The sequence below is a fragment of the Pungitius pungitius genome, chromosome 12, assembly GCF_949316345.1.
Source record: "Pungitius pungitius chromosome 12, fPunPun2.1, whole genome shotgun sequence".
Lineage (NCBI taxonomy): Eukaryota > Metazoa > Chordata > Actinopteri > Perciformes > Gasterosteidae > Pungitius > Pungitius pungitius.
The window spans coordinates 18962785-18976634 of NC_084911.1; the positions used below are offsets into that span (position 1 = coordinate 18962785).

The 13850-nt window shown below is 42.5% G+C and overlaps 2 protein-coding genes across 2 annotated transcripts; both read right to left on the bottom strand.

Annotated features, from left to right (window-relative positions):
* Positions 1-1874: 1874 nt before the first annotated feature.
* Positions 1875-8584, bottom strand: LOC119221092 (dual specificity protein phosphatase 3-like). The gene is made up of 3 exons (XM_037477527.2): positions 8309-8584; positions 5022-5254; positions 1875-3838 (listed from the first exon to the last, which is right to left on the bottom strand). Exons 1-3 carry the CDS (start codon positions 8473-8475, stop codon positions 3630-3632), a joined length of 609 nt encoding a protein of 202 aa, XP_037333424.1. The 5' UTR covers positions 8476-8584; the 3' UTR covers positions 1875-3629.
* Positions 8585-8999: 415 nt separating this feature from the next.
* On the bottom strand, positions 9000-13689 carry prl (prolactin). Its single transcript, XM_037477494.2, has 5 exons — positions 13567-13689; positions 11223-11335; positions 10979-11086; positions 10216-10398; positions 9000-9908 (listed from the first exon to the last, which is right to left on the bottom strand). The coding sequence occupies exons 1-5, from the start codon at positions 13610-13612 to the stop codon at positions 9720-9722; spliced, it is 639 nt and encodes a 212-aa protein (XP_037333391.1). The 5' UTR covers positions 13613-13689; the 3' UTR covers positions 9000-9719.
* Between the last annotated feature and the right edge of the window lie 161 nt (positions 13690-13850).

Consider the following 13850-nt stretch of genomic DNA (forward strand, 5'->3'; position numbering starts at 1 on the left):
CCTTTAAAGGACAAATCGTGAATACGATGTATCAAAATTGATTTGATATTAGGCATTACACATTGCCCATGAAATCATGAAATGACATTTATTTGCTCTCAATGTTCTCAATATATTCTTAAAGTAGTATATTGTTGTTCTATGCAAAATCTTAAAATAAAATCAACTTCATTTCTTCATACATTTGTTATAAGAGTTGCAGTTTTTAAAAACATTTAACCTGACTTCTAAATAATTAGAATGACATTTGTGAAAGACAATAAAGGTCAAATCAATTTTATTGTTACTGTGGTGCTGATGGTGTAACAATGAGGCCTTCACAAAGCACCCACACCCCCCCATCACGTCTTTGTGATGATTCTCACATTAACTGACATTTATTTGCATCGCATGGTTTCATTACGTAACATTTTAAGTTCTTCAACCAGGCTCAATAACCTATTTGTGGACGTCTGATATTTATTGGGACAAAATACATTTGTTTCTTTGTTGTTGTTGTTTTAACCGCTAAACTTCCAGTTTCTACTTTCAGCACTCATTTTATATTCTGGAAACACATTCCCTTCAGTGGCCACCATTATTTGGGAAGATTGATACTTTGATACATTAATACGGCATATGTTGGTATGGTAATACCAACATATGCCAGTCATCTTTATGCCAGCCAGTTAGCTTAGCATAAAGATGACAGCATTTCCATCGGTCAGTTGGTTGCTCAGCTAAGATGATGATCATAGCAAACACTAGCTTTACCTGCTAAACATGGGGAAGCTAACATTAACATCAGGCTACACAAGTTAGCTTAGCATTAGTGCAATCACGCTGCAAAATTCATGTTTATGAATATTATTGTGCTGAACAAAATGTACGTATGTAGACATTTTAATTTTTGTACAAACTTCATTACACACATCCACCTTACTTCAAAACACACACACACACACACACACTAATAGGCCACCCCACCCCCATGGACTCATTCATGCAGACTGGTGTTACGTAAGAGCGTTACGATGCTCCCTGAACAGAACACAACCTTGTGTTCCCGTCATTGGCTCCATGCGTCAGATCGGGTCAGAGGAGGAGGGGAAAGAGACGGATGCACAGACAGACAGAGAGAAAACATGCATCCAAACAGACGGGAGGGAAAGATTTGACTTTGGAAGAAATCTTAAGGGGAAAGCCCCCATAGGTGCTCAACCCCCAAAATATGCAATGCAGATGCACACACACATGCATACATTAACATGGGTCCACATAGCAAGTCCATCACAGCATATCAGTATCATTATCTTTGGTGCTAAAGGACAACAGATATACATTGTCGCAATTTTATTCTTCTTCTCACACCGCTGTATCCGACCAAAGTGACGCCATCTTTGTTGTAAAGCCGGTCTCAGTTTGAAACCTTCTGTAAAACAGGACCAAATCCATTCAGAGAAGGAATGCCGAGAAAGTTTCTTTAATGATACTGAAATGATATTCAGACGCCTACAATTGGTCTCATTTTGAAATCCCCACGCCCCAGTGTGTTACACTAACTGGTTCACCTAATAAAAACGTGTCTCTTTCGATCTCAAATCTCAAATGGACGTAGAAACACGTAAAGAACCCAGGTAAAGTTGCATTTGTCTAAAGCAGTGTGTCGTTGAGATGGTGGATTTGTATTGGTCCCACGGCTCCCTCTGCAGGGCAAAGTGCAGACAAAGCAGCAATCTATTTTCTACTGCATCATTGAGTATTATAAATCTTCAGAGGTAAAGAAGGTGGCGATATTTAACTAAGATCTGTCACCTATCCACTCATCTTGTCTGGAACTCGGTATGTGTTGAATGTCTCCACAGCGATCAATAACTGCCCGTTTTTAGAAAGCATGGTTTGTCATTTTCACTTTATTACTGCATGTAGGAAAGGAAGCGACAACAATCACCAGTGTCATTAGATAAAGTGCATTTCATTAAAGCAGCCTCTTAAACTGTGAGATTCAATGGAAGCCTAGCGACAACTTACATCACATCCTACTCAGTAATGCACATGATGATTCTAAAGTTGCAAGCTAAGTAATGCACATTGTGTAATAAACACACAACAATAATATACACCATGACTCAACAAGTACATAGATATATCTATAGATACGGCTTCGGCTTACACTTATATTACAAAGCATGCTGCTGTACTTTATAAAACAAAATACACTAATGTGCAAGAGGGGTTGGCTGAAATAATAATAATGCTTTTATTATTTGCTCACATTTTGGCAGTGTTTAAGTTACAATCGGATGCTTTAGTGGCTTGGTTCCGCTCACTGAAGAATTTCTAAATAATCCTCACATGCTCAAGATTGTGATATCCTGTCATCACTCCTAGTCAAAAGAACAAATTGTTTCAGGAATTAAACTTTTGCTTGTTAGGTACGAAGATTGGTACTGTTTCCATCTTTGTATTATATAAATTTGAAGCTGCAGCCACATAGCTTAGCTTAGCACAAAGCGTTAAGAAAAAGTTAGCCGTTTCCCGCCTTTTCCACACTTTCACTTTGTGCTAACTGGCCCCCTGCGTTAGCTTCATAATGATCACAAAGACACGGGGGTGGCCTCAATAGTCCTATCACATTCTTTGTAAAAAGACTTCTAATTAAAGATACAATACAAAAGTATTTCCTTAAATGCTGCATCATTCCTGCTTTGTTTTGTTGTCGTCAAGTAATTAGCTGTAGACGTTGTTTTGGAGGCTGAAATCTACCACCACTCCATGTTCTAAACAGGTGTAATAGCATCAATTTCATTGTTCCAAGTGACCTTTCACTCTTTTAAAATTTCTTCATGCACTCTAAACAGTGAGAGTGAGTGTTAGCAAGGTATTTAAATAAAACTCACCTGGAAAAAAAAATGCTATTGACAACACAGAGCAGTGGTGAGTATTAAAAGTACTTTGGCAAAACCTTTTCTCCTTCACAGATAAAGCAAAAAATAAACACAAATAAAAAAAATTGACCAGACTTAAACGGATCGCTAGAATTGTTTTGTTTTTTCACTCGCCTTTCAGCTTTCTCCTCGTGTAAAGCACCAACAAGACAAATGTATGACTGAGACAAACATCTAGACTGCTGTGCAATGTAATTCAATGAACTAATAGGAAAAAGAAAAAAGTCATGGCATCTTGTGGTAACCTGAAATCTATTAAAAAATCACAGTGTCCACTTGGAATCTGGGAGAAAGAGAGATTTGGCAGTTGCTGCAGGAGTGAGGCTAAGATGAAGAGCACAAATATTTTTAGATTATTAGAATATTAATATTTCCTTTATACTTTGTTGTCTCTGGAATAGTGAGAAGCAAGAAAAAAACACAACTATATAAGATACAAAACAAAACACGGCTACTGATTATTCAGTAATTCACTTAGACCTGAACTAAGAGGTGTAATACTGTGTTGTTAAAATACTGTGCAGTCCATTCAAAGGTTTTGGTATATTATTTTGTACTAGTGCCATCAGCCATAGTCTAAGAGAGAATGCCTTTCAATCTTTCCCTCCTTTAACGCAGCAAAACAGGTGGAATAGAGTAATGTACCATGGCATGTACCTCTCTCTCTCTCTCTCTCTCTCTCTCAAGGACAGTGTATCTGCTTTATTTGTTGCAGAACTTTCCTTCGGCAGCCAGCCGCTGGTTCAGCCGACAGAGCTGCCGGAGGAAGCCGTCGTTTGGGCCGATCTCCCGTTTGTGCCGCACCGTGGCCACAGCGGCGTGGACGTTCATGTTGCGCCGAAGCATCAGGTAGGCTATGACCAAAGTGGGCGAGCGGCTGTAGCCTTCCCTGCAATGAACGTACACTTTACCTGCAGAGGAAGAGAAGAGCAACACAGATCACGACACTGCCGCATTGCCTACTGCTGGAGTTGCTGAGCATCGGCTACACTTGGCAGACATTCGCGTTTATGTAGAAACAAGTTGATGGAACATAAATGAGGGACAAAAGCCAAGATAAGGACCCGGTACAGGCTAAAAAGTGTTTGGTAAAAATGACGGGATTGCAGATTTGAGCCATCCGTGGGTTTGTCCTGACAGAATCCTTTCACATGGCACGTGGTCATGTGATCAGCTGTTTGTATAAAAAACGTAACTGATTAGCGCAGCTTTAATGATTACCTTCAAGTAGGACTGGCCGGTAAAGCGGCATAAGAATTCAGTACGGTATGAATTTCTCACGTATCATCCATACCGGTGTTACGCCATAACAACTGATGTTGCCCCTCAGCAGGCTGCAAAATGTGTATTTACACGACATCGAGGATCGCGCAGCGGACGGAGCTACTTGTGTGTTGAGAATGACTCATGGTTATAACTCTCAACTTTCAACAGTGAACAACCCACAACAAACTCTCTTTAACCGGGAAAAACACGACGACACAACAGCTTGTGACAATTTGTAACATTAATAATTGTACATTTCTAAAAATTCCCGCAATGAACTGCATGCTGGGTACAGCTCACAATTATGTGACTCTGTTGCAACATGAAAACACAGAAAAGAGCGACACAGGAGGAACAACGAGTGACCAGAGCTGTACAAACACAACTTGTGCCCAAGAGAGGAGCTGTGTCTGTTTGGAGGGTTTTTGGTTTTGGAAAATCCGACGTAAGATACATTAGATCAGAAACCGATGCATTGCAAAGTCTGTCGAGCCTCTGGTGGCAACACTAGCAGCCAAAACAAGCTAACACGCCAACGAGCTAACACGCTAACTCGCTGGCCAGTTGCGAGCGAGTTCGCTAGCTAGCGGCGAAGAGCTGTTTGGCGGTCCTTTTCGGGGTCAATGAATTAATGTGTTTACTTGAAAAAGCGATACCGCCACATACCGGGACAGCGTCAGAATCTAATACCGGGGTATGGATTTTTGGCCACACTGCCCAACCCGACCTTCAACGGGACTCTGAATCAAACGACTCTCTTAACCAGAAGGCACTTTCCCTTTCTGTCACCCCAAAGTGGTATTCATCCCGGCTCTGCTACCCTCTGACCTTTTCCATTTTTGTACGCTAGCGCCTTCTCGATGAACTCCGCAGCCTCTTCGAAGAACACGCTGATGTCGAAGTGGTCGGTGTCGCTGGCCGCCACGCCGTGGTAGACGATGCCCGTGCCGGCGTAGAACTCAGCGTTGGTGTTGACGTGCATGAAGGAGTTCCCCTCAGCCGCGTTGAGGATGTGAGTGATGCCCTGCCGCTTCAGGCGCATCGCATTCATCGCCACAAACCTGCGTTGCGATTGTTGGGCACAACACACACACGCCAGAGAGTTTATTGGACATATTCTGGAGGTTGTTAGATGGACGTGCTACACTGGCTTCCTCTTCCTCGGGACTGTTGGGGAGAAGCGCACATTTCGCATGTCAAAGATTCACCAAATTTCAAAAACATTGTGCAACATTTTCAGAAATGTAACATAGCGGTTTCTGCATTGAAAGCTAATATTGCTCTGACCAGAAATGTTTACAATGACGATGGATTAAGTTAAGCTAACGCTTACTTTAAAACCGTTGAATCACCTAAAAACATTACACAATAATTTGTATCAATAGTTTCTCTTGATAGCTAGCTAAACTGCCCGGGTCAGGATACCGTTATTTTGCGTTCTTGGGCAGAGATTGTCTCATTTTCTTGCCGTTAATTGATTTGGACTTTTAGACTCACTGTTTGATAAATTGTTAAAGTAAGTCCACTTCGCACTCTCTGTAATATAAAATGTGTTGGTAACTTCGGCTTTCTCGCAGCGTTGCATCAATTGCGCATCACTTAGAATCCCAATCTTCCTTCGGCTGAAGGTCCGATTCACGGTAGATATAGCACAAGTGATACTGAAGCGCGCACACACACACACACACACACAACTGTTTGCCGCTCAGTGCAATTTGAACCTTTTCTGCATTAGATTGCAGTTATCGATTTGGCAAAAAATGAATGTTGCCTTTGCTCCAAGAACACGGTAGGCAGAATAATAGCAGAGAGAAAAGGTAAATAAAAACTCTTTAGACGCTCATCGTTTAACTGTAACTGCTTGTGGGAATTAGTGCTGATGTTTGTGAATTGCACGGATTTTGCAACGAGGCTCTTGCTGAGTGTCCCTTTGTCTTATTTGTTTGCAAAAAGCCACGCGTCCCTTCGTGAATTCCCCCCTATGAATTAGAAACGTGGGGTCCTCTCCCTCGCTGCACCGTACTTTGAATGGATCCCCGAAAAATTGGTGCAGGGCCCTTTCGCTGACTCTTTTATTATGTCCATCACAATGTTCTTCACATGAAAAATTATGCCCTCTGAGAAATACATATAAATGACCACGTATAATTCAACTAAATTCATTATTGCGAGTTAGGTGTTCACTGAAGTGGATTTTGCCTGCAGCATGTGTCCATGGAGTGATGAGTCACGCATCTTACCTGTGGGTAAGGAGCGATTGATTTAAACCACCAGAGCCGACACAAATCAAATCAAATAAATTTAAAGAAGCAGTTGTCGGGATTGTGTTTATCACATGTTCACCTGCGTAGTCTGTGCTCATGAAACTGTCACAGAAAGCTAAATTTAGGAACAGACCTTCCGCATTGACATAAAAAAATAGACATTATAAAAATTACTTCAACCAACAATTGGAAGAAGCATAAGAAATATGATTTTCTTGCATATTATTTAACCATTTACCTCATTTATTTGATATCATTTGCTACTGAGAAACAACATTTTTCTTCATCACTTTTCCTTTTTCTTTCATACAAATGGTTTTCAGGGGAGATCTGCTGCCTCTCACAAACCCCTGGGATCGCTGTGCCACTTTTAAATGTAGACAGCTTAAAATAGAATCTCCACTCACCAATCCAAATGCAACGTCACCGCAAATATACAAAATGTTTTTAGAAGTCTGCCGGGCTGCTCTCTAGCACTATTCAGACGGATCTCCTGTTGCTGTCTCTGTTTAAGTCCAACTCGCAGCACACCTACCAGCCCTTTGTGTTCCTGTTATTCTGCCTGCTGTTTCTGGAGCGTTAAATGAACGGTCAAAGATCCCTGGAGTTATGTGAGTGCATTGGGGTCCACACACGTACCGTTACAAACCCTGTTGTAACCGGTTCGTGGTCTCTGGCAGGACACTTTGCTGTCTGAGTTTTTCAAATGTCCTTTTCTGGGAACTTTTCTTATTACGTTGGAGCGGCGGCAAACATCCCTGTGTCTGATATCTCCAACCAGGGCCGGGTCTAGACAGGCATGTATGAGGGGGCAGCCACAAATCTTAAAGGGGGCATTGTGCTCCAGCACCTAGCTCCAGCACCTAATTTGAGGGGTCACAACATTTATTTGAGGGGGCCAGGCCCCCTCTTGCCCCTGCCTGGACCCGGCCCCGTCTCCAACACCACGCAACTCACACAATCTAGACCAGGGGTCTCAAACTCATTTCAGGTTCGGGCCAGATACTGCTCAGTTTGACTGAACGCGGGCCACTGACGATCGGTCGGGCTGACGGGGGAAGGGTGCGTGCTGACGGTCCGACCTGTTGACGGGGGGGTGAGATGCGTGCTGATGGTCTGACGGTGCGCCGACTGAGTCGCCGGGCAGCCGGACGCCCCGGGGGGCCTGATTTGGCCTTGAGTTGGACACATGTGATCTAGACTAATCTACTTCGCGGCAGGTACATGTGGTCACATGTGGTAACTTCAGGAAGAGAATCACACCAAGGCACCAACAGGTTAAGCACACAAGCTATTTATGGATGCTCCTCCATCCAGCCTGTCTTTATCTGCCTCCATCTCTTTCTGTCTGACACGTTCTGCCTCCGTGATCTGATGTCAGACGGTGAGCCTCCAAAATAGAACTAAAATAAGGCGTATTCATTTACATAACAGCAGTGTTACAATGGCTCCCAATAATGAGCAGACAGCAGTTGCATCAGTGAGTTGATGGCGACCAGAGTGATGTCATTCATAACAGATGCCTTCAGATGGTTCTGGAGCACATGCTGTTATGGAGTCCTTGAGACCAGACAGCGCTGCATTGTAAAGATGCACATATATGCATTAGGCACAGTCATATTGCAGTGTGATCTATTGTTGTGGTATTAAATAGCAGTGAGCGATTGGGGCACATGCCTTTGCTGCGGTTATAACGTAATAACACACCAATGCATTTATTGAGACTAAAAGGATTCTGAAAAAATAATTGTTACTGTTGCAATTGCGGAAAAGGCGAACGTGGGGCTTATTCACGCTCCGTGACCTGAATCCCGGAGCGACGTGTCGTGCGGTAACGAAACAACGACTCACGCGTTGCCCACGTAGATCCGCGGGAAGACCTCGTGGAAGTGTCGGGTCGGCCGGCTGTACAAGCCGCTGTCGTCCGTCAACAGATCGTTGAGTTGCCGCAGAGTCACCTCGAAGCTCGGCATGTTGTCAAGTCGCTCCGGAGACGTTCTGTTGTAATTGTTTGTCATGGCCGAAGACTGGGGGTCATAAATGTGGCGGGCAGGTGTCCGGTCTCCTTGCGCCTCCAGCGCGTCTCAGCAGCGGGATCCGCTCAGCTGCGGGAAGGCGCGACGCGCGCGCAGGGCCGGTGCGGAGTTTTATGGGGGCGCGCAGTGTTTGACATGCAAGGGGGGCCCGATCCAAGATTTCAATTTCAGACATGTGTGACACATTTGGTTTAGTAAAAGTATTGCATTGTTACCTGTTTTTTAAATGTTACATATATTGCATAAATGACACCATATTATTTGTTTGGAGATCCAATAGAGCTTGAATGGGGGGCAACATAAGTGTGACAAAGGACGCCTAGTCTAGTGACCGCCTCATAATAGTATAATAAAATTGTAGCATTTTTTTACAAGTCAACAACAGTAAGACTGAAGAGGGATAGTTCCGTGCTGAAGCACATAGGCAGTGGTAAACCGGGGACTCCATTGATTCAACATTGCAGTTCCAAAGAAGTGATCGGGCTCACAAGAGACCGACGAATGACTACTGTGCAAGAGATATTCTTTATTGATAAACAGAAATATTCAAATTGATAAACAAATTGATTGATGGATCTCCAAAGGGTTGACAGGAAAGTGTAATAAAATCTAAAGTGCAAATGCAGCGGTGGAGCCCAAGTTAGGGAGACTTTTCTCCATGAAAGCCTCCTAGTGTGGGCGAACAACTTTGGCTGCTGGAGGGCTTTCTGATGTCTCAACCTGCCTGCTACCACACACAAGAAAAAGCTTTAGAAAAAGGAACGACTAGAGGAGTAACAGGAGCGATGGCACACACCGGTTTATGTGACAACAATATGGTCAGCAGATGCCAGACCAGCTGGATCCATCTGGGCTGTGCTGTGTCCTCATTATCAAAACAGTGTCATCAATGGGTTCACTGGGCTGCTCCAGTTTTTACCAATAAGGAGGCTGTATGGGATGAACAACTTTAGAAGGTTTATAAGGTTGAAAGTTTCTTTTTTCACAACTTCTAGCTATACATTCACATTGCTGATTGGACTGAAGACCATAATGCCTTGAGTTTTTAAAATAAAATTTGATTTCCTCTGTGTGCAATGCAACTCCTCCTCTCCATCTTCTAGAAGCCCAGACCGACAACTACTTAGTAAGGATATTATCTCAGATAGCAGATTTCGAGCATGTGCTAAGCTAAAGTTTGTAGGCAATACCAGCTTTGAGAAACCTCAAGCCTGCTGCCTCCCTCTCTAGCACATGTGCGGTAGCATTGTTGCTCGGCAGCGTAATATTTTCAGGAAGCTGTCAATCTTGTGGGAGTCACGGCGGAAGCAGGACAACAGGAAATTTAGGTTGATCAACTGGGAGTTTGTGTCCTGGCCGACGTCGTTGCCTCCTGTGTAGGGCAGCATGGAGATGGTCTGAGCCTGTGGACCCATCTGGGACAGAGAGACAGGTACGAGGGATCGGGACATGGGGGACAAACACAATTGTTAATGTTTGGCGTTGTAGGTGTCCTACAAACCACTGGTACGTAGAAAATCTGTACATTTTGTATCAGTTAATATAAAATGTAAAGTTATAGTGATTTGAACGCTTAACCACCTTTTGTTGCTTCATTCGTAAAAATGAATACGTAGACAACAATGGGCAGAAGGAGAAAGTACTCCTGGGACCAAAAAACCCAAACGCAGCTAACGAATGCAAGACCAAAACCACATGCGTGTCTTCCTACACTTTGCACACCTTGCCAGACAGGATGTCCAGGCCGTCTCCGAGGCTCTTGTAGTGCTCTCGCAACTCCTGGATCTTGTTGGATATGGTGCTTTGGGCTGAATGAGGCAGGGCGTTGGCAGAGGTGGACAAAACCCCCAGTGGGTCCTCCCAGGCTTGGAGCAAGGAGCGCGCAAGGGACAACAGGTCCGACTCCTGAAGAAGAAAAACGAGCGGGTAACCGATGACACAACAAGCTGAAGGTGAGAGAACAAAACCAAGTTCGACCCACTCTCGCTCCCGGCTCATCACATACAGACGCTTGGTGTGGACCTCTTGGCGTCACTCAAGTTAAGCAATAGAAATACTTTGTTGGGTTGAATATAAAAGCAAGTATTGTTGTTGTTGAATTCTATATCAAAGACTGTCTCATTAAATCTCTGTACCTTACCTAACTTAAAACTCTAGAAACGTTTCAATTCAATGCTGTCATTTTGGTTTAGTTGCAACTGGATCTGATAGATAAATTCTACCTTGATTTTCATATAACAAACACATTTATCATTTTGATCTTTAACAAAGGCAATCCAATTGTTTGGCTGCAAATTGCTTTAATTTGCAAGAAATGGATGGCCTATTTCTATCCCCTTTCCGGAAACACCTTCAGTAATCCCATCAGTTGTTTGGGGAAAGCTGAGATAGCCCTTTTAAAACTTCACTCAAGCCTTGACTGGTACCACAACCACTTGATGAGTTCATATTTCAAGGAGAAGTGGCAATCAGAAACATGACTCACTGATACTTGAAGAGCATGCTCCTTGTCATGGGGTGTCTGCAGAGAGGCCGTGTGGCACAGTGAGGGGCGGGGCAAGGTCAGCCGGACTGTAAGAGGTAAATGAGAGTCCTGGGAAGAAGGGGGCATGGAGGACGATTAATAAATTGTTGTATTTCACGCTCACTTGTGCAGGACAAGTGTGACGAGTATAACTCAACACGAGAGCTGGTTTGACATGTATGTTTGGTGAAGCCCGGGTACTCACCAGGTCCTGGGTGAGAGTCGTGCTGAGGGAGTGCAGTTGGTCGGAGCGCTGAGAGGCTCGGTCAAGCAGGTCACTGATGGGGATCGCGCTGCACGCCGCCACCATGTACAACACTAGGGAGAAAAGTAACAGGGACGAAACAGAGTTGTTGTTTTATTTAATTCTCAAAAGTCATCCCAGATCCACACAAAATACTCCATTGCGCTGAAGGTTTAACTTCTCTAAATGCTCATTCTATGGGATGGGAACATACGGCGAAACAGGTTAGCTTATTCTGACCGGAAGATATAACGGATATTTTGATTTGATTTTGATTTGAAGCATTTTATTTCTTGAACATGTAGACATTTAAAAAAAAAAAATATTTAAATTTATTTAAAAATCAACATAGACATAGACCACAAAATTAGAAAAGTCACCTTTTGTTCAAGAAAAGGAGTAGAGAGAAGCAAAAGCTTATAGATACCCACCCCTATCTTATCCATATTCTCAATTTGTATATATTTGGAGATTAATATCATACATACATACATACACACACTCTCTCACACACACTCTCTCACCCTCACACACGCACGCATACTCACACTCACAAATAAAAACAATTTAAATTTCCGTCACTGAATATTTTCACAGATCTCATATTTGGCTAATGTGTATAATTTAAGATGTTTTTTGAACTGTGCAATATGTTTACAATCTCTGATCTTATCTGGTAAGTTGTTCCACAACTTCACCCCACAGACCGATATGCACCTGCTTTTGAGTGTAGAGTGCACCTTTGGTTGCCTCAGTTTCAGTCTCCCTCTTAAATTATAGTCTCCTAGTCTGTCGCTAAACAAACTTTGAATGTTTCCTGAGAATAGGCTGTTTGTTGCTTTAAATACAATCTGTAACGTTTTAAAATCTTTTAAGTCCATAAATTTTAATATATTTAATTTCAGAAATAATGTGTTTGTGTGTTCATAGTACCCCACCTTATTAACTATCCGAATTGCTTTTTTTTGAATTGTGCATATTGCCTGTAGGGTGCTTTTGTAGGTATTACCCCACACTTCCACACAGTAACTCAAATAGGGGGCAAACAGTGTACAGTACAGTGCATGCAGTGATTGTATATTCAATATATGTCTGACTCTGACTAGTATCCCTACACATCGTGCCAATTTTGAGTGTACACGAGTGACCTGTGGCCTCCAGCTGAGCTTGTGGTCTATCTTTACACCTAGAAAGGAGTATTCAAACACCCTTTCGATTTTTATATTATCGATCTTTAGTTCAATGTGTGTGTTTGCTTGTGTGTTACTTTTACCAAAGACCATAAATTTGGTTTTCTTTACATTAAGTGATAATCTATTTATATCAAACCACAATTTCAACTTGGTTAACTCAGTCGAGACCGCCTCCAACAACTGTTCGAGGTTCCCTCCTTCACAGAATACATTTGTGTCATCTGCAAAAATAACATTTTTCAGGATCCTGGATGCATTACTTATGTCATTTATATAAATAATAAATAGTTTTGGACCCAGTATTGATCCTTGCGGCACACCACAGGTAATATTTCTTAAGGTGGACTTCTTATCCCCTATCTGTACAAACTGTTTTCTTTGTCCTATGTAACTTTGTACCCAATTTAGTCCAACCCCTCTGATCCCATAGCTTTCCAGTTTGTGTAGCAGTATATCATGGTTTATTGTGTCAAATGCCTTCTTCAGGTCTATGAAGACCCCTATTGCCATCTTTTTGTTAGCTATTGTGCTTGTCATTTCTTCTACCAAGTCCATGAGTGCCAACGATGTTGATCGGTTTGGCCTAAAACCATATTGACTATCTATGAGTAATCCATGTTTATCTATGAAACTGTCCATCCTTGTAGCAAATATTTTTTCCAAAATTTTGGAAAACTGGGAAAGCAGGGAGACTGGTCTGTAGTTATTGTAAAGGTTTTTTTCACCTTCTTTGAAAATCGGAATTACCTTAGCAGTTTTCATTTTGGTTGGAAAGAAGCCTCAGCATCTTCTACACCCCTTCATTTTATTTTTTGTGCAGGGTATAATGTGAGTCCAACCACCTCTGTTGCATGTCATAACCCTCTCCTCCCCGTTTCTTCTCTCCCTCCACTTCTTGTCCCATGGAAAACCCAGAAATCCTTTTTTGTTTTACAAAAACAAAAAAGTATTATTGTACTGTATTGTAAAACCTGAGGATCCACATATTCTGGGCCTCCTCCTTTTCTTTAAAAAAAATTGTATTAACCTGCGAAAATATATATTTTTGTGCATAGATCAAAAAAGACAGATTACCTCTGAGATGTAAGATAGACAAGCTGAGTTTAGCTTACCCGTCGGGAAAAGTTTGCTTCCAATGGTTCCTGTGTGGTGAGCCATGTCTCTTCTTCTGCTTCCTGTCCGTTAAGTCTTTGCCTCTTTATCTCGTCGCTGTATCGTTCTCCTTCCCATTTAGCCTCCGTTTTATACCCCTTTGCTTCGGCGGATTTGTTTATGCAGTATCGTTTGCTGATTGTTTCGGGAACTCATAATGAGAAACATGGTTTAGGGGATTTGAATGGATGCAACAGGTGCGCCTGTCTGTGTGTGTTGTGCGACGTGGAAAAAGTTTCTCCCA

Coding starts and splice junctions, on each gene's coding strand:
- LOC119221092 (XM_037477527.2), bottom strand. CDS start 8,475: ATGACAAACAATTACAACAGAACGTCTCCGGAGCGACTTGACAACATG. Junction 5,255..8,308: donor CGGATCTACGTGGGCAACGC/GTGAGTCGTTGT, acceptor ATCGCAACGCAG/GTTTGTGGCGATGAATGCGA. Junction 3,839..5,021: donor AGCGTACAAAAATGGAAAAG/GTCAGAGGGTAG, acceptor CTTCCTCTGCAG/GTAAAGTGTACGTTCATTGC.
- prl (XM_037477494.2), bottom strand. CDS start 13,612: ATGGCTCACCACACAGGAACCATTGGAAGCAAACTTTTCCCGACGG. Junction 11,087..11,222: donor CGACTCTCACCCAGGACCTG/GTGAGTACCCGG, acceptor CCTTCTTCCCAG/GACTCTCATTTACCTCTTAC. Junction 9,909..10,215: donor TGGACATCCTGTCTGGCAAG/GTGTGCAAAGTG, acceptor TCTCTGTCCCAG/ATGGGTCCACAGGCTCAGAC.